A 27,097-nucleotide genomic window follows, 5' to 3' on the forward strand; every position below is an offset into this window, starting at 1 on the left:
GAAATGATATAAACTAGGATTTGGTATTTAGTGATTTACTAAAAGAATAGTGCCTTACTTTTAGTTTGAAAAAGTACAATACTGCTTTTGTTACTGTAATTATTTACTCATAAGGCACAACAACCTTGTTACTGTAATTATTTACTCATAAGGCACAACAACCTAACACAACACATAGAACCGATACTACAATAAACAAGCCTACTCTATTCTATGTAAGACATTGGGAACAGCAGTAAGATAGTATTGTCTGGAGGTATCAGGAAATATTCCTTACAAGTGTTAAGATTTTCAGTAATACTATGTTACTAGACAAACACTTGGTTAGTAGGTTAAAGAAAAACTCCACCCAAAAATGATTTTTTTTATTATATGTTACTTATCCCATGTAGTTTGTAGTGATAGCAATGAAAAAAAATGTTTTCATGGCAAACAGAGATAACAAACTCTCTGATAATTAGTGTTCATACAGATTGATGCTAGATAACAACAAACAATGTAAACAAACCCATGAAAAAAATCTCACATTACTCACGTCACACATCAAATTACAGTCATATGTTCAAAACTCAAAATGCTAATCCCATGTTAAAAAGTGTTTCCTCCGCATGCACTGTTTCTGGTAGTATTTATTTTATAATAAGAATATTTTAGCAAAAAATGCATGTGTTTTTAGCATATGACTGGATGATTTGACATATGGATTATGTATGGGACACAAGCAATGGGAGATATTTTTCTTGGGAATTTTTGTATTATTTGTTGTGTACCAGAGCTGGTCTCCATAGTAACCCATCCTATCAGAAAGGCTGTTATCACTATTCTCTGTAAAACCAAAAGATTTAAATTTTTCTGGGCCACAACCACAACCTAAAAGGGGTAATTAACATACCCATATATAACATTACCATTTGCCTTTCAGATGAGTTAAATTTATAGATACACAGATAAAATACACCAAAAGCTAGTTTTTTTTAAATAAATAAAGCTCATTTGGAATCTGGTTTCTTTTAAAACAAAAGCAAAACTTTTATTAATTTATATATATATATTTTTAATATGACACTGCACTGTTCATACATTGTTCCCTAAACAAAGTGAAACTTCAGTAACTGAACAGCAGGGAATGTGTACAAGTCTACAATAACAAACAGTTTATTATTCCTTGAAAGTAGCACTCCATTAATTGAGAGCTCTCAGGGCAAAAAGGGAGAGTAAAATTTAGAACACATTCATAAGCAATGTTCTTGCTGAGAAGTAACAATTTAGAGGACATCAGAAAATACACTTAATATTTATACGGAAATACATTATCAGTCCCTTTAATTTAATTGAATTTAATTTTACTATAAAAACAGCTTTGTATGGGTGAAGGGGGGAAAAAAAGAAAAATATTGTACTGCTTAAAAAAACTGCAGGCCACAGGGACAGATGACATTCTACCTTTGCAGACCTATTCTATTTATATTCAATGTACTGAGAATTGAAAGCAAGGAGCAAGAGTCTGAAATTCAATTTTCTTCTCGGCATACTTTTGCAATTGTATTTCAAAAGAGAGACAGAGAGAGAGAAAAAAAAAAAGGATATAACATTGATTTTCAACACAGCTCCCATTGTCAAAATTTCGGTCCATGTGCCACAGTAGTACTTGAAGAACTTTACTTTTAGCCTGAATGCACATTTGAATATATTGTCTTTTTAACCCACATAACAAAAGTCTAAAATGAAGACAGAAATCTATGAAATTAAAGCGGGAATTTGATTCATACTGAATTAAATAACCAACATTTTTAATATTTTCCCCCTGCATATATGGTAATACACATGCAAACTCATGAGAAAGATGACAACAACAAGAACCAGCAGCACAGGGATGGTGGGTGGTGGCAGCTGGTTAGGTATGCATGCTTACTTTCTGTTTTTCGGCGACGGCCAATTGACGCTGCGTTTGTCGCCACGGTTGCTGCTGCTGTTGCTGCTACCAGGACCACCAGCTGCGGTTCGTGCAGGTCTACCCCCTCCACCTCCTCCTGGGTTTGACCTTCTGTTTTGCCTTTCCATTCCCGGTCTCTGACTGGAGAAACTTCGCTTGGCTGCTGCAGCAGCAGCAGCAGCTGCAGCCGCATCTTTGGGGGAGATTTCCATGTTTCCTCTCTGACCACCACTACCACCACTTGTATGATGATGTGGTCTACCTCCACCAGGACCTTCCTTTTCCTTGCGATCAGCAAAATCACTGCTCTCAGAAGCAGTTTCCCACTCTTCATTAGCTTGGTCAGAGTTCTGGTTGGAAAGATCAGGGGACTTTGTTCCTACTGGGCTTCGAAGAGGCTCCTTGGGAATTTGGTGTTGCTGTTGTGAAACAGACTGATATGGATGATGATTATGAGGACCACTGTTGCTGTTACTATGAAGGATACTAGAACTGTTGCCAGTTTCTTGCTGTTGTGAAGCTGCTGCATTTAATGTTTGATGCTGCATATTAGGCTGAGTATGCTGTGACAAAGATTGTTGGGGAGCAGGCACTGGTCCAGAAATATTACGCTGTTCTCCATTCATTCGTGCAGCATTTTCCCGTTCCTGTTTTAGTCTACGAAAACGAGGAGGCTTGTCCTGCTGGTGCTGGGACCTGCCTTGACGTCTTCGACGTGGAGGTCTTTCAAACGAGCGTGGTGGGAGCTTTTCGTTATGGATAAGTGAGGGGTTAGGGTTTGGATTAACAAGAGGCTGCTGTTGTGGAACCAGAGATGCTTGCTCAATTTTCTCTGTTGTTCGTTTATCATTTTTTGTATCTTTATTTTCTTTCAAAGAGTGGGGAGTTTGTTGCTGATGATTTAAAGATTGATGTGACTGTTTTCTATTTGATGATGAAATAGATTTTGAAACATGGCCCCAAGTGGTAGCAGAAACAGCAGGTGGTGGTCTGCTCCCGGCTCCTCCTCTGTATAGGCCTCCACGACCTCTTCGTGAGGGCACACCTCTTGGGGTAAAGACTCTTCCTCCAGGATTTCGAGAATTAGGAATACTTTGCTGTGGTGACAATTCTGTGCTTTGAGGCTGCTGATGACCTGCTGATAGTTGTGTTGCTCCAGTCCCAACTACTACAGCTGTACCAGTCTTGGGCTTTCTTTCTTCTTTATCTGAATGTGCCAAATCACTGGCTGCACTTTCACTGCCAGTTTCTGAGCCCCGCTGCCTCCTACGTTTGGGCACTTCCTCATACTCTGAGCCCTCACTTCGTGTCTCACTGCGATTGCGAGTTCTAAATCCTGCATTGTGGGATGGTTGAGACTGTGTAGTTCGTCCACTTTCACCATCTAACCCTTTGTAAAATGAGTCCTGATGACAACTTGTAGTACTTCCTCCTCCTCCCCCCCTGTATTCGCGACTGCTACGACTACCAGCTCTTCCTCGGCTCCCACCATATGCTCCTCGATAGCCACGTCCTCGACCATAATACTCACCACCCCTTCCTCGACTACCCCTGCTACCTCTTGAAGTTGGATAACCTCCACCACCCACACCCCTATCATCAGATCGTTCACGATCTCTCTCTCTGTCACGACGTCCAACAGAATATCCATCATTATCCTTTCCAGGTTTTCCAGAACGTTCTTTTGCAACATTTTTTTGTTTCTGTTCATCTCTATTATTAGAAATTGGAGCAGAATTTGAATCAGAGACTCCTAATTTTGAGGATGACTGTTGTTGCTGAGGAACTGATAGCAGCTGTTGAGGTGGTTCTTCTTTTTCTTTTATACACTTTTCTTCCAAAACCCCCTCTCCCTCACGTTTCAGCTCCTTCAAAATTGGACGTTTGATTGGACCTGCCCGTTTAATCTGTAACTGATTCTGCTGAGGCTTATCACCACCAGGTCCTGCAGTTGCTGCAAAGTTTTGCCCAGTTTCCTCTACTCCAGCTCCACCACTTCTCCTGCCACTTGTGGCAGTACTACCTGGCCGAGGACCCCAATGGGTCTCAGTTTTATGTTCTCTGTTGCGTTGCGGTTTGTGGTGATGGTGGTGATGGGGTGTAGTGCTACCAGCATTTGTGCTGGTAGTTTTTTCAGACTTTCTTCCTCCTATTTCTTCTTGTTGATTAATTTGAGCTGGTGGATGTTTGTTTTGTAAAGGTTCATCTCTGCATATATCAACCTTACTTTTATTAGATGTTTCTCTGCAGTTGTCTACTTTCTGTGTTTCAGCACTCTCCCTGGAAAGGCCAGAAGCAGATGAAGCAATAGATACAATGGGAGTCTGCAGTTGGGGCTCCTGGGACAAATCTGTGTGTCCATTTCGACCTCCACTTAGGTTACTTTCTGTGGTTTGAAGGGGATGAGTTCCACCCCAAAGAGTACTGGGTACACCGGCTGAGTTACACCTTGGAGGACCTTCTTCGTGTGAGAAATGGTGTATAGCTGTGCCCCGTGGAGGTCGACTGCCATTTTCTGGAAAAGGCTGAAAATTACGTCCACCCATGAAAGATTGCGCAGGTGCAGCTTGCTGAGGTGGGCCCTGGGAAAGGTGGTGGTGATGTTGCTGATGCTGAGATGTTTGAGGAGGAGGGGGAAGCGGTGGAGGAGGTGGTGGCTGCAAGCTTCCATCTCGAAGATGAATAGGAGGAGTGTCACTCCTGCAAAATAAGGAGAAGTTTTAAGTTGCACACAAATAAACTAATTAATCTAAAAAGACAATTATGTAACACATTGAGATATATACCTATTCATTTCAGGCACTGAAAAATAAGTTTAAAGTCATGAAAAAGTACAGTATCATCATACTCTATTTCAGGAAAATCTTCTACAAGTCCTTTTCAACTTTCTTTTTTTTACATTACGTTTACCATCACATATTGCCACTCCTAATTTAACTACCGCTGATGAGTTGATTTTGCATTATAACACCAGCCTTCATTATATTCTGGATTCTCTTGCCCCTTTTAAAACAAAGTCTGTTTCATTTTCCCTCTCTGCCCCCTGGTTTACGCCGGAACTTCGTCTCATGAAAGCGAAAAGGCCGGCAATTAGAGCGACTTTATAAAAAAACTGGGCTCGCGGTTCACAAAGATATGTATTTCCACCATCTTTCACATTATAAGGATTGTATTAATCAAACTAAATCTGCCTACTATTCTAATATAATCAGCATGAATGAAGGCAACACTAAATCATTGTTCTCACTCCTCAAACGTGTCACCCAACCCCCTGATTTGTGGCCATCACATCTCTACTCTTATGCCTTTTGTAATTCTCTGATGTCATTTTTTATGAACAAAATCGAGAGTATCCACCACTACCTTGCTTTGCAATCCGCTCACACTACTCCTTCTGAATTCTTCCCATCTACTCACCCTTTTTCTTTCTTTCAACTTTCCTCCACCTTAGAAATATCAGATATAATCCTTCATTCTAAGTCATCCACCTGTCTGCTTGACCCCTTACCTACATCACTTGTCAAAGCCTGCCTTCCACCTCTGCTCCATATTATATCTGCTATTATCCATTCTTCTCTTTCAACTGGAATTGTTCCTGCTTCATTCAAAACTGCTGTAGTAACCGCAATTTTTAAAAAAATCGGCGCCGATCCATCTAATTTTAACAACCTGTGTCCGATCTCTAACCTACTTTTCTTATCCAAAATCCTAGAAAAAGTGGTAGCCAAACAGCTCCACTCTCACTTATCCCTGAATAACCTGTATGAACAATTCCAGTCTGGTTTCCGCCCACTCCATAGTACAGAAACTGCATTAATCAAAATAACTAACGATCTCCTCATGGCAGCAGACTCCGGCTTACTCTCTATCCTCATACTACTTGATTTGAGTGCGGCTTTTGACTCCATTTCTCATTCCATTCTTCTCAATAGACTATCTTCCATTGGTGTCACCCACAATGTCTATAACTGGTTCACATCCTACCTTTCTGGCGCTCCCAATTCATACAGCTCAAATCATTTTCATCTCACTCTGTATCCGTTACCTCAGGAGTGCCTCAAGGCTCTGTCCTGGGCCCCCTTCTGTTCGCCATCTATCTCCTTCCTCTGGGCAATATTTTCAGGAAATATAATATCCATTTCCACTGTTATGCAGATGACACCCAGCTTTATTTTTCAACTTCACCCACAATCACCCTCCCACCTACCACCCTTACTGACTGTCTGGCCGAAATCAAAAACTGGTTTACTTTTAATTTTCTTAAACTCAAAAGTGATAAAACAGAGATCCTTCTTATTGGTACAAAATCCACATTATCCAAATCCCATAACTTCCGTATTATAATTGATAACTGTACTCTATCCCCCTCCTCTCAGGCCAAAAGTCTTGGTGTCATCTTGGATAATAACCTCTCCTTTCTTTCAAACATCAATACTATTACACGATCTGCCTACTTCCACCTACGTAATATCAACCGTCTCCGCCCCTCTCTCACCCCTCACTCTGCTGCAGTTCTTGTTCATAGCCTTGTCACCTCTCGCCTTGACTATTGTAACTCTCTTCTTTTTGGTCTCCCTCAAAAAACTCTTCACAAACTTCAATTAGTCCAGAACTCAGCCGCCCGTATTATCACGAGATCTCCTTCTACTCACCACATCACTCCTGTTCTGCATCAACTTCACTGGCTCCCTGTCAAGTTCCGCATCGAGTTTAAAATCCTTCTGCTAACCTTTAAAGCTATTCATGATTTAGCCCCCCCATACCTGTCTAACCTTCTCCACATCGTCACCCCTTCCCGTACTCTTAGATCATCCTCCTCAATTAAATTGACTGTTCCTTCCGCTCGTCTTTCCACAATGGGGAACAGAGCTTTCAGTCGTTCTGCCCCCCGACTTTGGAATGCACTGCCTCCTGAGATTAGAAACATTAATTCATTCTCTCTGTTTAAGTCTTCAGTTAAAACTCATCTTTTTAAACTTGCCTTCTCTATGTAAACACTGTACTGTATTGTGTGTTGTGTAAAGTGTACGGTGTCCTTGAGTGTTTGAAAGGCGCCTATAAATAAAATGTATTAATTATTATTATAAGGCTTAACTAAAAAAAAAAAAAAAAAAAATCAGGAGCCACTGTTCTGCATTGTATCTGGGGATACCTGCTTAAAGCTGGTCAAAAGAATGGTGATGGAGGCATTTTTAACACGTTTAATTTTGTACTTAATAATCTGCTATATTTAGAGTATGTACAAAGAGATGGCTTCTTTGATGTACTAGTGAGTAGGGATGCACCTAAACTACTTGTTGGTCTGGTACTGCCCCCTTTAAGTACCCAAACTCTGCCTTGACTCCGTCATGGGTTTTTAATAGGAGTGTGACGAGATCTCGTGGTACGAGATCTCGCGAGATCAGATTTGTCTGGCGAGATGCGTCTGGTCTCGCGAGAACGTGACGATATCCTTGCGTTATTGGCATGATGGAGTGTGAGGAAGAAGTAAGGATAGAAGATGCGCCCGCGACATTTAAATCATTCGTGTGGCAACATTTTGGATTCCTTGTGGAAATAAGAAATGGCGAAAAAATGACAGACAAGACAAAGACAATTTGCAAACACTGTAAGAAATTAATACCGTACACCTCTGCTAACACAACCACTATGCAAAAGCATTTAGAAAACAACCACAGCTCGTTACTAAAAGCTGCGCCTATGAAGAAAATGGAAAGCAATTCAGTTCGCATAAAAGGGCAAACAACCATAACAAATGCCTTTGCAGCTAAACTTCCACCATCCAATGCAAGAGCCACGGCAATAACAAGAGACATCGGCGTTTTCATTGCAGCCGATATGAGACCATTTTCTGTGGTGGAAAATCTGGGATTTCGGCGACTCATCCACACACTGGAACCAAAGTATGCCATCCCGTCACGTGCACATTTTACTCGCACGGTGGTCCCGACCCTGTACAAAGAGTGCAAGGTAAACGTTGTACAGGCTCTGAAAGAGGCAGAAACCATCGCCATAACTACTGACGGTTGGACTTCTAGGTGTACACAGAGCTATATCACAATTACAGCCCACATTATCAACAGTAATTGGGAAATGGTACATTTTGTACTGCAGACGCGCCCACTTTTTGAATCACACACAGGGGTAAACGTCGCTGAAGTTTTACTAGAAGCTGTCACACAGTGGGGTCTTAAAAAGCCAAACCATTGCATCGCTATTGTAACAGACAATGCACGTAATATGGATGTGGCTGTGTGCGAGGCAGGATTTGAGCCGCACATCAAATGCTTCGCGCACACAATAAATCTCGCTACACAGGCTGGCCTCGGTGTTGCGCGTGTCGCTCGTTTGCTCGGGCGGGTGAGACGTGTAACTGCTTTTTTTCACCGGAGTTCGACAGCTGCCGCGGTACTGACATCTAAGCAGAAGCTGCTACAACTGCCACCGCACAAATTAATAATGGACGTCACCACGCGATGGAATTCATCATTGGATATGCTGGTTCGTTACCTGGAGCAGCAGACTGCTATAGCAGCAACGCTCACCAGTCCAGAAATAAGACAAAATGCCCGAAACATTGACACACTGGATACCTGCGACATTGTCAATGCCGAATTTCTTGTGAAGCTGCTGAATCCTTTAAAGACAGCTACCTCTGTCTTGTGTGAAGAGAAGAGGCCCACAGTGTCACTCATCGTGCCACTGAAGAACATGATAGAACAAAACATGGCACCAAATGACAGTGATTCCCCTACTGTGGCCGACACAAAGAGAGCAATTCTCAGCAATATTTCAGGCAGATACAGTGGGGATGTATACAACTACCTGCTGGAGAGCACTGCGCTGGACCCAAGATTCCAGTCTCTACGCAGCTAGACTGCAATCAGCGTGAGGCAGTCTTTCAGAGGATACAGAAAAGGGTGGAACAGTTGCTGCAAAACCAGGTATCATTGACTTGATTTTTTTTTCCCTAGAAGATTTATGTTTCCAGTACTAAATTTTAATTGATTTAATAGGTTCATGCTGTATTTGTGTGTGTGTGTTAAACATGAGAGCATCAGAGTGAGTGTATTTGTGTTAAAAGAGAGAGGGGGACTGCTTTGCTGCTTGCTAATGTTAAAGCCAGGGTTTCTGCTGCTTGAAGCCCACAGATGAGAAGAGTATGGAGCGCAAGGAAGAGGCATCAGTTCATTGTTCCACACATGGGGGCGAGGGGGCTCTTGAAGCTGAAGGCAGAGCTGAGTCAGAAGAGGAACCTGCTTCCAAGAAGACAGCACTTGAGGATCTGCTAGGGGACTCTTTCTGAAGACAGAACAGCCCAGCAAAGGAATTGAGAGGGGAAACTGAACTTTACAGAAGAGAGGCATCTATCCCACTTAGTTGCTGCCCTCTGACATGGTGGAGAGAAAACAGCTCCAAATATCCTTTGCTGTCTCCACTTGTCAAAGAATATCTTTCCATTCCTGCGACCTCTGTTCCAAGTGAGCGTGTTTTTTCAACTGCAGGAGACATAGTCACTGCCCAGAGGTCACAATTGCTGCCAGAAAATGTAGACATGCTTATATTCTTAAAAAAGAACATGACCATATCTTAGGCTGTTCTGTATAGGTCATTACCTCATTACCTAGGTCTTAGCTCTTTTTCCATGCTTAAGAAAATTTTGTTCATTGTTTTGCACTCTGAGTTTTAAGACAGCACTACTTTGATAGTTACACTAATTATGGTTAATTGCACGTAAAAGGATATTTGTGTTGTTTATTAATTATTTTTGTTTATACTACTTAATTTTATTGTGCAATTAATTGCCTATCAGTTTGTGGCAAAATGTTTTGCAGTGTTTACATTTTATTACTGCCTATCATTCATCAAAATAGAAGTTTTATTTCAAAAAGTTGATTTCAAAATGGACATGCATTTTTTGCATTTTGTGTTTTTCAGTTAAATAAAAGGCTATTTTTGCTATATATTTAAACATTAAAGATTTCTTTAAAAAAAGTCTCTAAAAGTCTCGTCTCGTTCTCGTGAACCCAGTCTCGTGTCTCGTCTCGTGGGAAAAGCGTCTCGTCACACCCCTAGTTTTTAACAGTACCAAATGAGCACTGGAACTGATGGTCAAATGACAGAAAATGTATATTGTGGCAGGGAATATAATATGGAAGTTTTAGGACTATAGGGTGGCAGGACCCTGTAAGACAAAGTGGACAACTGTATCTGCTTGGCTTTAGTGGCACTCAAGGCCCGTTAAGGCCACGGATTTAACAGACATCCATTTGTGCCTTCCCTCATTTACATTCCAAAGTAAGGGACTGAACTTTTCATACCAGGATCTGCCTGTACATCATCTGATAACAAAGTTGTAAATCAGAGTTGAACTGATACCTTTCCAGAGGCCCCTCTGCAAACTTGAGCCAGAAGGTATGAAATGTTCTCAAGCAAGAACAAAGGCCTATAGTTCAAGGAATGACAACTGGAATGATCAGAATAACCAGATTTTGTAACTGGAAGTGACTTCAATCCAATCACAAGAGGTTATAACTTCTTAAAACTAGCTGTGCCCATTTTCTCTCTCTCTCACTGAACTCCTTGGAGACTCTCTTGGGGCATTCTGCCCCACAGGAAAACTGTGCTCCAACTCTGCAAAATGACCTGCTAAAACGTCTCCTTGAAAACTAAAAAGCTGATGAGCTGTTCTTCTTTTTGGTGAGTTGAAAACTGACAATCTTTTTCTCTTTGTGGATCTGAAAGTGACACAGTCTCTTTGCTAAGTCAAGCTGTGGGCCAATGGCCTGAAAAGGCTAAGCAGCAGGCTATTACTTCAATAAGGAAATTACAACATCTAAACTATTGTACCAGAAAAGGTAATGCTTTTCCATATGAAGCTGCAGACAGCAGAAACACCACAGACAAGGAATCATGCAGCAATGAGAAAAAGACAACCCCAACAGAAGGAAGAATCCTCCATTAAAACCTGGAGCAGCAACAAAAGCAACAACTCCACACAACACTGATTATATTTATAGATGGTGTCGTAAAACTATTTATCAGAGTCAATAAAAATCAAAACTCTCAATGGCAAGTAAACTGTCCGTATCCTGTCCTATATGTCAAGGTATATGCAGTAATCATTACTATAAACCTTGTGTTTATCAATAAACTCTTATTATTCTGGCTCTTAAATGGAGTGTGCTTCAGTTACCTTGATATACATCTAATTTTGCTCCCAACAACAGAAGGTAAGGTAACAGAAAGGTAAATAAAGTAGAAGCATGGTGCAGTAGCTAATATAGAAACATACTGACAGGTACATATCTTTGCAAAGAACCAACCATAGTGATTGTCTAGCATCTCAGCTGGTATTAACCACTTGTGCGCAAGTAGTTTCATGTTCATAACTAAAACACTTAAAAAAAAATCACTTAAAACAAGTCTCCTAACATAATTAGTGACTGTTAATTTGTTCAATGACAGTGGTTTTACTGGAGAGAAAAACATTCTTTTTTTTCACCTCATTCCTTTATCTTCATCTTCATGTTGCTGTCTTAATGGAGACCCATGTGGTCGGACTTCAGGAGTTGCTCCAAAAACATCAGCCCCCCAAGCCATCTTTTGGTCAACAGGAGGAGTTCCTCTGTCACGCAACAATGTGGGATGTCTGTCAAAAGGATCTGATCCAGAGCCACCACTGTCTGACCGCTCGCGACCCATCATACCTAGTCACAGAGAAGAAAAACAACAGATTCCAAATTAGTCGTCTATTACAGTACAGGTGGGCATTAAGCAGAGATTGAACAAAGATACCAAGGATAACAATGAAGGAGCAGCAAAGATCCACAGAGGAGATTGGAGTATCTGGCCATAAGTACCACTTTAAGCAACGAACTGAGTAGAACTTTATGGAAGAGTGCACAGAAAAAACATCAATTGCTCAACCCTTTAAAACTCAGCTGTACTGTTTTGGATCTGCCAGTGGGACCTTACAATGCAGCATTTTTGAAACTGCTTAAAGTATTTTTTCAATTGCTAAGGTAATTTCTGCAATACTGAAGTCACTTTCTCAAAACTCTACACACAGTCATAAAATGCATTCATGGCCTAACTGCCTCAAAATACATGGAATACTTTTCTCACTCAAAATCCAGCACTATCAAAACTTTGTTTTTTGAAGGAATTTTGCACATGCTTACATACTGTTGCCAAAACTGTTAAACATGCATACAAAACTAAATTACTACAATTTGCAATATTGTAAAAAAATAAATAAACACCCACTTAGGTAAACAACTGAAATGTATATATGATGTGTTTGGTCTTTGATACAAATGAGACCAAATGCATCGCGTATCCATTTCAGTTGATTACCTAACCAGGTGTTTTGCTGTCAGTTGATCTTATTATCGTCCATACATAAAAGTCATCTTTAGAATAACTTTCTTTATAAATGTGGACCAAGCTGAATAGCAGCAACAAAGAGGAAAATGTGTTTCAAGGAGAGGACATTGGAAAAACAGGAAGACCAAGGGCAGTCATCAGATGACACAAGGACCACAGTCATTGACCATGTTATCAACCACAGACTGTCTTTGAGAGAAGCACGGTTACAAATGCAGCCAAATCTCCACAGCATAACGGTTGCATCAATCATAAGAACGTTCCACAAACCAACAGATAAGATACTTATTTTTCAGCAGTTTCAAATAGAAGTGCATATTACAGTATAGTATTTACTGTACTATAGTACATTGAGACCCATTGAGTATTGTTTTCATTCTTTAGGATCCAAAGATTATCTCGCACAGGGGTTACAGGCAGAATTTTTACTACTGAGCAGCAAACTGTTATTGTTGACCTGGTCATGGCTAATAATGCCATAACACTCCAGGAAATCAGGGACAGAGTTATGGCAGACAGTACAGTATTTGGCAAGTGTTAGCATGAGTACTGCAGGGGCACAAAGTAAGCATGAAGCACTTATACAATGTACATTTAAGAGGAACAATTTACATGTGAAAGTACTCCGATACCAATATGTCCAAGTAAGAGGTCTATTCAATGTAATGTAACACTACTTGTTCTTTATTGGTTGTGGCTTTGAAAATAGAAGACCATACAAAGCTATGTATACAGTATGGCAATGTAATCCTTACAATATGGTACCTTGTGTATTTCCTGTTATAGCATCATGGGTTTGAAGGCTATGCAAACAGCACACCTCAAAAATACAACTTGCCTAACAATTGGGCCTTCCAGAAAAACAGAAAGTGCTAATGTTTTGGTGGTAAGAGTCTGTCTTGAAACATGGATTAACGGTTTTGGAAATGGACGTGACAATAATTTATAACTAGAACAATGGAAAAGTGAAAATAGTCATTCGTAGTGAAGGTTGCACTACAACTGCTAAATATACTAAAAAACAGAAAAGGACAAGATTAAAACACTTGCTCTCTTTACTTAACTTATACATGTGGAAAAAATTCAAAATCAGTGAATGTTTCCTTTACATTCTGAAAATTACTAAAGTTATTGAACTCATTTGTTCTAAGAGAACGACTAAACAAAGGGCTCTTACTGATGTTTACCTGAAGGATGCATGCCAGGCTGAAAGTAATCCATTGGTGGAGGTCGCCCCTGAATCATACGAGGGTCCATGTATGGCGGTATAACCATCCAACGTGGGTCGAAATTCATGTGGGGCAGAGGCGGGCCTCTTCCTATGGAACCTGGATACATAGTTTGCTTAGGAGCACCTTGTGGACCTGTGGCCAGAGTCAGACCTGCTCCAGGACAACCTGGGCCCTGACTGCTCTGTTGAGGAGCATTTGGAGGAGTCTGAATTTGAGTCTGATGCTGAGAAGGGCCAGGCAGAGGTAGCTGGCTCTGTGCTGGCTGACTGTGTTGCTGCTGCCATTGCTTCATTAGCTCCTGAATAAGCAGAAACACAAAGACATGCAAAAATCATACATACATTTCAAATAACTGACAAGTAAAAAAATCTTGATAATAAAACTATATTAAACATACTAATTTTTGCATTTAACATGAGCTATCAAAAGAACTAAGGTCCCCTTCAAAAGCATTGGAACAGATTTGTTTTTGCTATGCACTGATGACATTTTTCTGCAAGATCTAAAGATGACTATGAGAAGAGTTTCGGTTTTTATTCCTTGCTATTTATATCTAGATACGATAAACAACTCATAGAACATAGCACAATATGTATCAAACTATCCAATTTTTCAAGTCAGTAAAAATATTGGAACAGAATATTTTCAACTAAATTAAAGTCAAAAATACTTGATATTTGGTTGCCTAACTGCTCACAATAACTGCATCAAGCCTACAACCCATAGACTCCACCAGATTTCATGTTTCTTTAACGGTTATATCTTTCCAGGCTTTTACCACAGCACCTTTAAGTTGTTGTCTGTTTTGAGAGGTTTCTTCCTGCAGTCTCTCTTCAGGGGGTGAAATGCATGATTAACTGGGCTAAGATCTGGAGATTGACTTTGCCAATGCAAAAAATACCATTTTTAATGTGTTGAGGTGACAGTGTGTTTTGGATCATTGTTTTGGTGCATAATAAAGTTCCTTCCGATTTGTTTGGATGCATTTCTCTGTAAATTAGCAGACAATATGTTTCTATAGATTTCTCAGTTCATTCAGTAACTAATATCATGAGTTACATAATCAATACAAATTATTTAGCCTGTTCCAGATGCAGCAATACAAGCCCAATCTATGACACGACCTTCACCATGCTTCACAGACGCGTTTCTACATTTACGATTATGAGAATATCCCTTCTTTCTCCATAACTTGGCTTTTCCACCACTTGAGCTGAGGTTAATCTTTGTCTTATCATCCCATAATCCTTTGTTCCAGAACTGTTATGGCTCATCTCTGAACTTTTTTTTTTTTGCAGATTTCAATTAGGCTTTCCGATTTTTACTGCTAAGGAGTGTTTGCATCTTACAGTAAGTATGGTTTCTATATTGTTGTTCTCCAAGTCTCCTTATAACAATAGACTGTGATATTTCCACCCATGTTCTTTAGAGGTTGTTCATGATGATAACAAGGCTGTTGTTCTGGGGTTTTACTTTATTGCTCTCAACATTTGTCTGTCATCAGTTGTTGTTTTCCCTTGGACGACTAGTATTGCTGTTCGACTACTTTTGGAGGGGACTGTACAGTATATTACATTTTAATCCTTCATTAGAAGGGGAATTTTACATAACTTACCTGCTGCTGCCTCTGAAATCTGGGAGGCAATGACTTTTGGTACTTGGAGTAGCTTTGTGTTGATATCACTTGACGAGTCTGTGCTATTTCAGCTTTGGAACTCTCGCTTACCCTACTCACAGATGTCTCCTCCTTTACTTCATTCACCTCTTGTTGTATGGGGGGAGGTGGCTGGGGTTCAGCTAAAAAGGTAAATGTAAGATCAAAGAGAATATGATTACATACTACACTTAAAAAACAGTTATAAATCAATCTTACCTCTTAAAAATACCATCCCTATCAAAACACATTCTGGCAACAGCAGCAACAGTCTGTGAGCTAAACTTGCTTACAAAACCGGTTTACAGTGCCCTCCATAATGTTTAAGACAAAGGCACATTTTTTTGTGATTTACCCCTTTGCTCCAGTTTAAAATTAACAAATCAGGCATGATTTAAGTGCACATTTCAGACTTAAATCGAAGGGGTTTTGCATATATTTCAGTTACACCTGTGATGCCACTTGTCCCAATGATGCCAAGAAATGTTGGAACCAAGTATAGAAAGTGTTGTAATTTCTAAATGATGTAGCTGAAATGTATGTAAATACCCTTAATTTAAAGTTTGTAATGTGCATTTTAATCAGGTCTAAATTGTAGATTTTTAATTTTAAACTGTGGAGCAGAGAGATAAATCAAGGGGAAAAAATGTGCCTTTGACCCAAACATTAAAATGTGAACATAGCATGCAAAAATCAAGATCCCATTGCACTATGCATGACATTATGGGAATGAAAGAATAATACTCCAAGAAAACAATGAACCCAAAACATACAACACAACAGTGTATTAAAATTCATTAAAATAGTAAATGTTTACAATGGCAGAGCCAAAGTCTGATCCATAGCCAACTACTAAAATAATGACAGAATTCCTTACTTCAGAACAATACCAAGTACATTTGTTTCATTGGTGAAATATACGAAGATTTAGTTAATTTACAAGAGATACTAAAAAAAAAATGTACATAATCCAGCAAGTACTACCTTCAGCTAACAAAACTGAATTAACTACGTAACTACTGTGTATTTGACCAATCACTAAATATTTGCTATGTTTCTTCTCTGCAAATGTCCTGTAGGCCGCCTGTACTTGGCAGGTTTAACAAGGCATGTACCGTAAAGTATCCTATCCTCAAATTTGCCTCTGTACATGGCAGTATCCAAAATTCTTCTTTAATTATCTAGCTATCAACTACTAACCTTTCTTCACCTGGAGAATAGAAAGGTTGTGCACCAGCTAATGATTACTGGAGAAAGGGAAAGAGGAGCCTATGTGCAACAGTTGTCCGCGGAGTTACTTGAGTTTAAAAAGGAAACAGCTGCTCTTTCTCATTGGAAGGCTGTCCAGATTTCTTAACAATAAAAGCAACTAACAAACATTAAATTACAAATTTCTGGATGTCATATGTAAATACAAATTAAGTTATGATCTGCAAAATCATGCATAACAATCCGTAATGGAATAATGAAATGCTAAATAGAGACATTCAAAACATTAACTTTGATTTTGTAATAATTTTTTAAAATATATTTCAATTTCAAATATGAATGTGATTACTCTAGATAAATGAAGAGACTAGGTCTCATGTGTGCGTGGAAATAAAAATGCTGGTTAAATGGCTGTACATGTCTAATCATAATTATAAGCCAAAGAAATTGTGAGCACCTAATAATGAACTTACTTTTTTAAGTTGACAGCAGAGCTTTCATTTTGGACTGTGTCTGAAAAACCTGTATGAAGTAACTAGCTGTGTAAGCCTGTGCTGTAAAAAACCCGGGATCCTAGAAACTATTGAAATTGTCAGAAAAAAATGAAATGTAGAGATGTCAGGTAATTGAATGGAACTACTCTGGGCATCTCTCACCTAGGATCAGCGGCAGAAGGAAAAGTAAAAGGGAAACCGTTTTGCCGATGTTAGCGGCTAAGCGACTTTGTCTGTCATCGAAGGTTTCATATTTAGATGTGCTGGCTTCGCTTGTGTTATTAGCGGCTAAGAGAGATTTCAGTTTCCTCAGAGGCAGAGGAATTAACTACGTAACTACTGTAACTCCCTGACTTCACCTCTCACTTCCGGGCCTGACAGAAACACATACTTCCATGCGTAGACGTTTATATACAAGATACAACTGACCAATACCAGAAACGTATGTATCAGACAGCAAATGTGTTAAAAATATTACTTAAAACAGAGTCATTGTTAATAATTCTTTACATCCCTACCTACACTACAACAGTAGAGATTACATTTGTTCATTACAAATGGAAAAGCTGTACATTTGATTATTTAAAGGTAACAGATACGAAAATATCAAACACCATTTTTAAATAGAAACAACTGCAAAAGGTGACATTTATAGGCTTAAATGTGTTTACCGGGCCATTATTCTCATATGATCATGTAAACTATGTAGGCAAACAGTCACAGAAAATCATTTCAGGGAAGTGCATTAAATTGAACAAAGAGAAAACTTAACATTTTTGATTTAAATGAACTAATCAACCACTGATCTTGTGTCTCAAATGTCAGTTTTTTTTTTTTTATCTCCTGCCTTTATTTATGAATACAAGGAACTTTTAAAAAATATTTTACAATAGCCATTTCTATTTTTTAATTCGCTGCTAGTGTTTTTTGGCTCAGGCTTACGAGTGACCAGAAAGAATTAATAAATAAAAAAACAAATGGAATTAATTAGAATGCAAGTACAGAGCCCATTACGTGTCAGGCAAAAAAAAAAAAGTTTGTAATCTGTTTGAACTGATTTTTTTTTATTTCGTTTCTTATTTCAGTAGCTATTTAATTTTCCAGGTAGGCACTTTACTGAATCAGAACCGTATTCTCAGTAACTAGTTTGTCTATTCTACGCTGTTCAGTGCCATTATTGACTAGTCATTAAACTTGCCTTTCCTTTTATTAATGTTTCCTCCACTGACTCAGAAATATCACATACTTAGGGAATTCTCGTAACTTCTCCTGCGTTTGAATCTGTTAAAACACACCTTACAGTTCACTGAACTGAATGCCAGGAAAACCAAATGGGGCTGCGTAATAAGAACATGAACAGCAAGGTGGAAAAAAATTATCTGTTCGAATGAATTAGTACGGAGTCGGGGGGAAAAAATTAAATAAAAATCAGTTCAAATGGGTTACATAATTTAATGAAATGAGTTCATAATTCATGTAAATTGTTTTTTTTATTTTTGGCTTGGCGCCTATGTGGCTTCCATATGAAAGACTACTGTCATAAATTCTAATATATTAATAGCCCCAGTTATGTCACTGCACTAAAAACACAGCTTGAGAATTTGTTGTATTGCATTGCAAGAAAACTCAACAACAAAACATGGCTTAAAACTATCACATACAGCCACACTGCTGTGATGCCCATCATTCCCATGCCCATGTGGGCAAGGAGCAAATACATACCTAACAAAAGTGAGGCGAGTGTGCACAGGTTTGTGATATCACAGTGACCCATTCCTTTCCTATGAAAGAGGGATGAACACTTTTGATTTTATTGTGTATTTATCCTTATCTTTTAATGCCCCAATTATTTTTTCAGTGCCTTTTTTCAGCACTATTTTTATTTTAAACTTTGTGGGAACTAGTAATCCAGTAACACCCTTACAATCTCTAATTATAACAATAATAATAATTATTATTATTTTTACTGAATTAATGGAAGAACCTCTGCTATGGGTTTACAACACATGCTAATTTCTGGAATTTCCTCTCACCACAGCCATAATCCAGCTGAGTCAGAATCATATATTTTGTGAGTCTTCTGAAAGTTTTGGGTGCCAGCTTAATCATGACATAAACGAAAGTGTCCAATATAGTTCAATACTTCTCTTCTGCCTACAAAGACTAGAATATTTGAGCACATAGAAGAATTTACTACTCTAGACAAAACTGAAGTCTGCATCTATGTAACTAAATTATAGTGCTTAATTAGATGCCAGCATATGCATCACAATTTTTTTTTTTTATTAAAACAAGACCAACAGAGCAGGAAATGTCATTGTATAATCTGCTGCACAATTGAATTTAAAAACAAGTATAATATGATACAATAAAATTCTATCCCAATATTTTTCTTTAATAACCTATATTATTTATTTTTCCTTAAAAGATGCAAGATGGTATAAAAGAAACTACAATTCCGAAAAACTGTATTTCAGGAAATACTTCATTTGTATATACTGTAAACCCAATACCGTCCTACTCACCCCTTGCTTTAGTCACAGCTGTATATAGTTAAGTGAATAAGTGAGTACACCACATTAAATTTTCTTTTTTTTTAAATTTGTAGACTTACCAAGATTTGATTTTATTTAAATGGTATCTACAGATAAAAAGGTAATATAACAACAATGCAGCATTTACAGTTTGAGTCTATTATAAAATTTAATTATATATAAATCCAAATGTGGAAAAAGTTGGTAGACCAACACACATTTATCATTACGTTAGACACCTAAAATTAGAATTAAGTGCAGCAGATCAGGTGCAAATGATTAGAACATTGTTAGAGAAGAGCTTGGAGGGACCCGCCTAATTTAAACCTTACACATTTAGTTCGATTTGCCCTTTATTATTGAAATATGTTTACTACCATGCCTAAATCAATAGAGAACTCAGAAGCCTTCAGAAAAAAAAGATTACAGATACCTGAGAGTTTGTGAAAGGACTGAAAAAGATCTCGCAACAACTTGAAATCAACCATTTCATTGAATGGAAGATCATCTACAAGTAGAGAAGATTTCAAACAACTGCCTACTTGTCCATGCCAGGATGCCTCGCCTAAGATGAGTCTGAGAACACAACACAAGATACTGAAAGAAGTCTTTAAAGACCTAAGAATTTCAGCATGAGACTTGCAGGTAGCTTTTACCACTGTTAATGTCAAAGTACATGAGCCTACCCTTAGAAACAGACTACACAAACTAGATCTACAGATGAAGTGTGCCAGGAGGAAACCTTTGCTATGCTATCCAGAAAAGGCTAAAGTTTGTCAATTAACACTAGGACAATCACCATGGCTTTTGGAACAATGTGGTATGGCCACACAAAACAAAGATAGGAGATATTTGGCCACATTACCAGTAGGCAAGTTGGGCAAAAATCAACAAAGAAACCAAAAAAAGACAAAATAAAAATAGAACTTTTTGGCCATGTACATCATGGTCATGTTCAGCAAAACAAAATGCATACAAAAAATGTCACCTCATATTCATGGTAAAATATGGTGGCGATTGTTTGATCTAGAAGCTCTTAAGGTCAGTGGCATAAAGAATTCTACATTTTAGCCAAAAACCTGGATGTTTTGGCCAGAAGGCTGAAACAGGGCTGTGGTTAGGTCTTCCGAAAACAGAAAAACCCAAAGTACACATCGAAATCAACAAAGGATCTGGCTGTAGCAACACAAAATTAAGGCTTTGCAATGGCCCGCTCAGTCTCCAGATCGACTGAAAAGGACAGTTCACAAGAGAAAACCCAATAATCTGAGTTGGAAATGTTCTCTTCTTCTGCATTGAAGAATGGTCCAAGATTTCCAGCTGGGTTAAACACTAAAGAAAGAGGATAAGTACTGCCATTCTCACAAGGGGAGGCTCAACAAAATACTGAAATCTGGGCTGCTGATACTTTTGGAATCTGTGTTTTATTTTTTGAAAATCTGTGTTACTAAAGGACAACTTTATTTTGTTACAAAATTCCGTTAGCCATTAAAGCTCAAAATATCATTGTGTAGAGCTCTTTTTATATATTGCTGTTAGCTCATTTTCATAAAGGGTGACAAAACTGCAGTACTGTAGGTAAAAACAAAGAAATGGAAGGTTCCGCAAAAGCAAAGTCAAAGCCTAAATCTGAAAAACACGGAGATACTGTGGTGGGGATTTGAAACTGGCTGGTGTATGTGAGGCTCCCTCATGCATCACACAGCTGAAAGAATTCTGCTTGCAGGAATGGAAAAAACATTGTCAGAGATTGGTAGACAGTTAGAGGAAACAACTTCTTGAGGCTATTTCTGCCAAAAGGGACAATTCCAGCTATTAAAGCCAAGAGTGTACTTATTTTTTCCAGAAACGGAGACATAATGTTTCTCTTAATTTTTCATTGAACAAATCATAGCAAGTCAGTATTTCAATTATTTTTTTAATTACATGTCATCAAATTACCCTGTCTGAAGGATATATCTTAAGGCATGTTTAAAAAAAAAAAAAAAAAACCTTTTCATGAGATGTACTTATTTTTTCAAATAATGGGTTACATGTATACAACATAGCATAAGAATGTCCTTTCCATGAAAAAATGTCAGAAAATTATCCCAAAAAACAAGTACATTTTAACAAAAATCAGGTGTCAATAGTTAAGGGAAAAAAGAAAGAAAAAAAAAGGAAGAGTGGGTACAGGTCACCTCCAAAGTGTTTGGGGGGAGGTGGTAATAGCCCCAACCATGTTTTACATGTACCTCTTTCAATCAAAACATTAGGGTTCTACCTTTTTTTTTTTAATTTTCAACTAAAAACTATAAGATTTAAAAATATTAATACCTAAAATTCTTAAAATTATATAATGAGTCACACCAGATCCTACAATGCAGGCTACAATAGTGGTGTAGTTGGTTAACCCAAGTCATTTCCTTGTCAACAGAAGACAGAGATGGATGGTATTACTAGCGCTTACCTTATGATCTAGAGCCGTATTTATAGCCGGGATGATGGAGTCAAGGTATGTGGATATAGCAAACCTCAGTTAAAATCTGCATAATTTGCAGACCTATTAAATATTAACATATTTCATAGAATACTGGTACTTGCTTGAATTTCAAGAAAGTCAAAGACAAACCAAGCAAAATAACATCACTAAAAGAACACTGCAACTGTAAAATATTTCACCAATTAAAAAAAAATGTAATAATTTTATTTTAAAAAGTATATTAAAGTCTGCTTAAACAGCAGCTTGACTTATTTTAAATTGGAAAATTTATTACAACAAAAAAAAAAAAAAAAAAGGAATACTTAATTACCTGGATTGGAGTCAAAACTACTGCTGCTGCTGCTAGCTCTTTGCCTGTGATTAATAATAATCACTGGCGCTGCTTCCTGTATCTCTTTCTCCGACTCAGTAGGTGGTGGGACAGGACTAACAGTGTTAACTACAGTAACTCCATTATCTCCTCCTCCTGTAGATGCTGTTCTGCCATTTTTTTCTTGACGCTGCTTCTCACCAAATTTTTCATCAAGTCTCTTGAGCTTCTCAGCACAGGCTGCTCTGCGCTCTTCTTGCATGCGCCTCTCTTCTTCTTCACGGCGGCGACGAGCCCTCTCCACTGCTGCAGATATCTCAGAAGATGACTGCTTCCTACGCTGCCGCCATGTTTCATCTTCATCCTCACCTCCAGCAGATCCTGTTACCATTGGTGCAGCACCCTGAACTGGTAAAGTCTGGGTCACATGCGTACCTTTTTGACTGGAAGAAACTTGGTTCACTGGCCTTTCCTTTATTGGAAAAAGCAAAATATGACAACTCCAGTTAGCCACTTAACAAAAAGGGCATGGATGAAATTGATATGAAATTAAACAAAAATAAACTCTGTAAACTTCATCTAATACTTCATTAACATTTGAATATGAAAAGACACAAAATAAAAAACAACCGTTCTTGTCTAATGGATTGACACGCCTGACTACAGCCATTCCACAGGACCATATCTGAATAGGTTTACTGGGGTCGATATCAGTCTCTTCTTTCAGGTAATAACATGCTAAGTTACTCACTTGCTACTAGTTTGAGTCTCTAGCGTACGTCTGCAGTTTTTCAATAGACTGTAGCATGCCTTGGGTTATGTCACTGTGAATATACTGCATTTCTTCATTAAAATGTACAAAATAAAAATTACCCTACTTTGTATTTATAATTTTTACAAAGGTGTTTTCAAAGATATGCTAGTTATGATATATTAAGTTCATTCATTTTAAAATGAAACATTCCTGGGTTTAACTCCAAGGAATTTTGATTATCAACACTTCTTAATTTTAATATATAGAATTATTTCTATATAAGGTGAGATTCCACAAATATAAACTATAATAATAAGCTTTCCTATTATCCAATTAGCATGACGTAGTAATTTTGTTAGAGACAGTATCAGATAATTACTATGTGGCCCAAATACTTTTCCCTTAAAAAACTAAACATTGTTAAGTCGATGTCGATTGTGTGACTTTAATTCGTGGGGTATGTCAGACTTGCTGACTGAGACCAAGCAACTCACCACCAAATCTGAACAAATTACATGATAAAAGATGGCTGGACATGTCAAATTGCCAGCAATGTCTTGCTTGCTTGCCCCTTTATCTGACAGACAATGGTGTGTAGCCTGGCAGAAACAGTGTTGTTCAAAGGGTAACGTAAAACATGAAACATCACACAGACAAACCTCACTTCTACTTAAGAGTTCCAAAATACCCACATTTCTTATTCGTTGTCACTGCATTAAATGTAATGTACTTCAGGATGAGTATTCATTGGTTGTCAGCTGTCATACATACACAGCTCAGATATACGACTTAAGGCAAAAAGGCCAAGTTGAAACCTAGTTGAAATGAGTTGGTGAGTGTCACTCTACATAAATGACCTTCATGGGAGTATGTTGAAATATGACAAGGCCTTTACAGTTAAAAACCTCTTATACCCTAAGCAGCCTTTTAAAAAACATTTGCTGCCTCACACAGGTGAGCTATACCGCACACAGACGTTTGCAAGGTATGAATCTCAACTTCACAATTCGAGTGATCAAATTTATTCATTTATGGTGGACTTTTAATTTCGAAATTATGAGTATGAAGTTTCATAAACTTTCAAAAAAATATTAAAGAAAAAAATCCTAATTATTCTGGGTAGGGAATCAAAAGGTCTCAACCAATAGAATTCAATCAGACTGATAAACCCTCTGACAGAGCAAGCACATGCAGGTTAAAGACTGGAAGCAACATTACAGCACTTTTCTGAGTATTCCATATGCTCTCAAATTTATTTTAGAAAAGATCAACAAAGGGCTAAAATGGCCCATAAGTACTTATAGCAGACTGCCCTGATCAAAATGAGACCAAACACAGCACTGTATGATGTCCTGATCATGATATATCCTTCAAATAATAAGCAACAACAGGCTACATTTGGCTAATGTCAGGTTACATTTTGGGGTTATTAGCTTTGTCTCATTAGGAAACACACACAAAGCCTTTATACCACTGAACAGCAGACAATTACAAAGATACATAGCACTCCACACAGAGACCCAAGTAGCCCCACTTGTGGCCACGGATAAAGAATGATGATATGGGGCAAAACAAAAGAAATAGTACAGCATATGGAGCAGCAGAGTACTGGAAGCCACAAGATTGTTAAGTTGGCTCAAGGCTCACTGATGCAAGTGGGGAGAGAAGGCTAGAACTTCTGGTCTGATCCCATAGAATAACTACTGTAGCACAAATTGCTGAAAAACGTAATGTTTGCCGTGAGAGAAATGCTTCAGAACACAAAGTGCATTAAAGCTGCTGAGTGTCTGACTGTGTAGCCACAGACCTGTCAACTGCGAAAAGTGTTTTCAATGGGCATGTGAGAATCAGAACTGGTCATGTTTTCTTTAAGATCTGTGTACATCAGGGTGGTAGCAGTATACACTATGGAAAGAAGGCAAGCCGACAGAGCAAAGGTGATGTTCTTGACAATGTTCTGTTGAAAGCCTTGGGTTCATGCATTTATGTGGATGTTACTATGACACATACCAACTATCTAAAGACAGCTGCAGACAACATACACTCATGGCAACAGTATTCCCCTGATGGCAGTGGCATCTTTCAGCAGGATAACAAACCTAAACACACTACAAAAATTGTTCAGAAATGGTTTAAGGAAGGTGACAAAGAGTTTAAGGGGTTGATTTGGCATCCAAATTACCTAGATCTCAATCTGATTAAGCATCTACTTGTGGGATGTCCTAGCACATCCGGGCTAGAAAAACAAGTCCAATCCATGGACGCCCAACCTCACAACTTACAGAACTTAAAGTATTTGCTGCTAATGTCTTGGTGCCACATATCAAAGGATATCATCAGAGGTCTTGTGTATATACATATAATATATAACTATAATATACATATATAGTCAGGGATGCCTGGGGAGACGACCCGACCGGGACGCCTTGGAGGACCGGAAGATGGCGTACACCCATCTCAGATCATGTGGGGGCAGCCAGCCTGGTTGCTATGGGGACCGCCAGGGGACACCCCCATGCCTTTGGAGCCCTGGACCTCAGCACTTCCGCCACACCAGGAAGTGCTGGGGTGGGAGAAGAGAAGCAAGGACACCCGGAGTGCTTCCGGGAATACAGCCGGCACCTCCACCACACTGGGGCTTGTCGGCGGGACATGGTCGGGAAGCACCAGGAGCACATCCCGGGTGTGGATAAAAGGGGCCGCCTCCCTTCATTCGAGGCTGGAGTCAGGTGAGGAGAGGACGAAGCAGGAGAAGAGAGAGTGGAGGCGGCCCGAAGAAGGAGAAAGGCAGAGTGTGTGAGAGGCCTGGACTTTGGGGAAGTCTTGGGGTTTGTGTGGCACTTATTGGACCTGTAAATAGTAGAAACTGTAAATAAACGTGTGGTGGTGTTTTACAACATGTCTGCCTGTCTGTGTCTGGGGCTTAGTCCACAATATATTATACAGTGGGTACGGAAAGTATTCAGACCCCCTTCAATTTTTCACTCTGTTATATTGCAGCCATTTGCTAAAATCATTTAAATATATTTGTTCCTCACTAATGTACACACAGCACCCCATATTGACAGACAAAAAAAAAGAATTTTTGAAATTGTTGCAGATTTATTAAAAAAGAAAAACTGAAATATCACATGGTCCTAAGTATTCAGACCCTTTGCTGTGACACTCATATTTAACTCATGTGCTTTCCATTTCTTCTGATCATGCTTGAGAACACCTTCATTTGAGTCCAGCTGTGTTTGATTATACTGATTGGACTTGATTAGGAAAGCCACACACCAGTCTATATAAGACCTTACAGCTCACAATGCATGTCAGAGCAAATGAGAATCATGAGGTCAAAGGAACTGCCTGAAGAGCTCAGAGACAGAATTGTGGCAAGGCACAGATCTGGCCAAGGATACAAAAAAATTTCTGCTGCACTTAAGGTTCCCAAGAGCACAGTGGCCTCCATAATCCTTAAATGGAAGATGTTTGGGATGACTAGAACCCTTCCTAGAGCTGGCCGTCCGGCCAAGCTGAGCTACCGGGGGAGAAGAGCCTTGGTGAGAGAGATAAAGAAGAACCCAAAGATCACTTTGGCTGAGCTCCAGAGATGCAGTCAGGAGATGGGAGAAAGTTGTAGAAAGTCAACCATCACTGCAGCCCTCCACCAGTCAGGGCTTTATGGGAGAGTGGCCAGTCGGAAGCCTCTCCTCAGTGCAAGACACATGACAGCCCACATGGAGTTTGTTAAAAGACACCTGAAGGACTCTGAGATGGTGAGAAATAAGATTCTCTGGTCTGATGAAACCAAGATAGAACTTTTTGGCCTTAATTCTAAGCAGTATGTGTTTGGAGACAACCAGGCACTGGTCATCACTTGTCCAATACAGTCCCCACAGTGAAGCATGGCGGTGGCATCATCATGCTGTGGGAGTGTTTTTCAGCTGCAGGGAACCGGACGACTGGTTGCAATCAAGGGAAAGATTAATGAGGCCAAGTACAGGGATATCCTGGACAAAAACCTTCTCCAGAGTGCTAAGGACCTCAGACTGGGCGAAGGTTTACCTTCCAACAAGACAATGACCCTAAGCACACAGCTAAAATAACGAAGGAGTGGCTTC

At 39.0% G+C, this 27,097-nt stretch overlaps 1 protein-coding gene across 4 annotated transcripts in view; it reads right to left on the bottom strand.

The window, feature by feature from the left end:
• prrc2a (proline-rich coiled-coil 2A) overlaps positions 1–27,097 on the bottom strand; it is a 141,071-nt gene that overhangs the window by 34,608 nt on the left and 79,366 nt on the right. For all 4 annotated transcript variants that reach the window (XM_039768775.1, XM_039768776.1, XM_039768774.1 and 1 more), the window contains exons 12-16: positions 22,238–22,709; positions 15,170–15,351; positions 13,510–13,852; positions 11,439–11,643; positions 1,913–4,633 (exon numbers count right to left, since the gene is read on the bottom strand). In XM_039768775.1, coding sequence (XP_039624709.1) covers positions 1,913–4,633; positions 11,439–11,643; positions 13,510–13,852; positions 15,170–15,351; positions 22,238–22,709 — 3,923 coding nt within the window. The remainder of the gene's footprint in view (positions 1–1,912; positions 4,634–11,438; positions 11,644–13,509; positions 13,853–15,169; positions 15,352–22,237; positions 22,710–27,097) is intronic.

This window comes from Polypterus senegalus, chromosome 11 (assembly GCF_016835505.1).
Source record: "Polypterus senegalus isolate Bchr_013 chromosome 11, ASM1683550v1, whole genome shotgun sequence".
Classification (NCBI taxonomy): Eukaryota; Metazoa; Chordata; class Cladistia; order Polypteriformes; family Polypteridae; genus Polypterus; species Polypterus senegalus.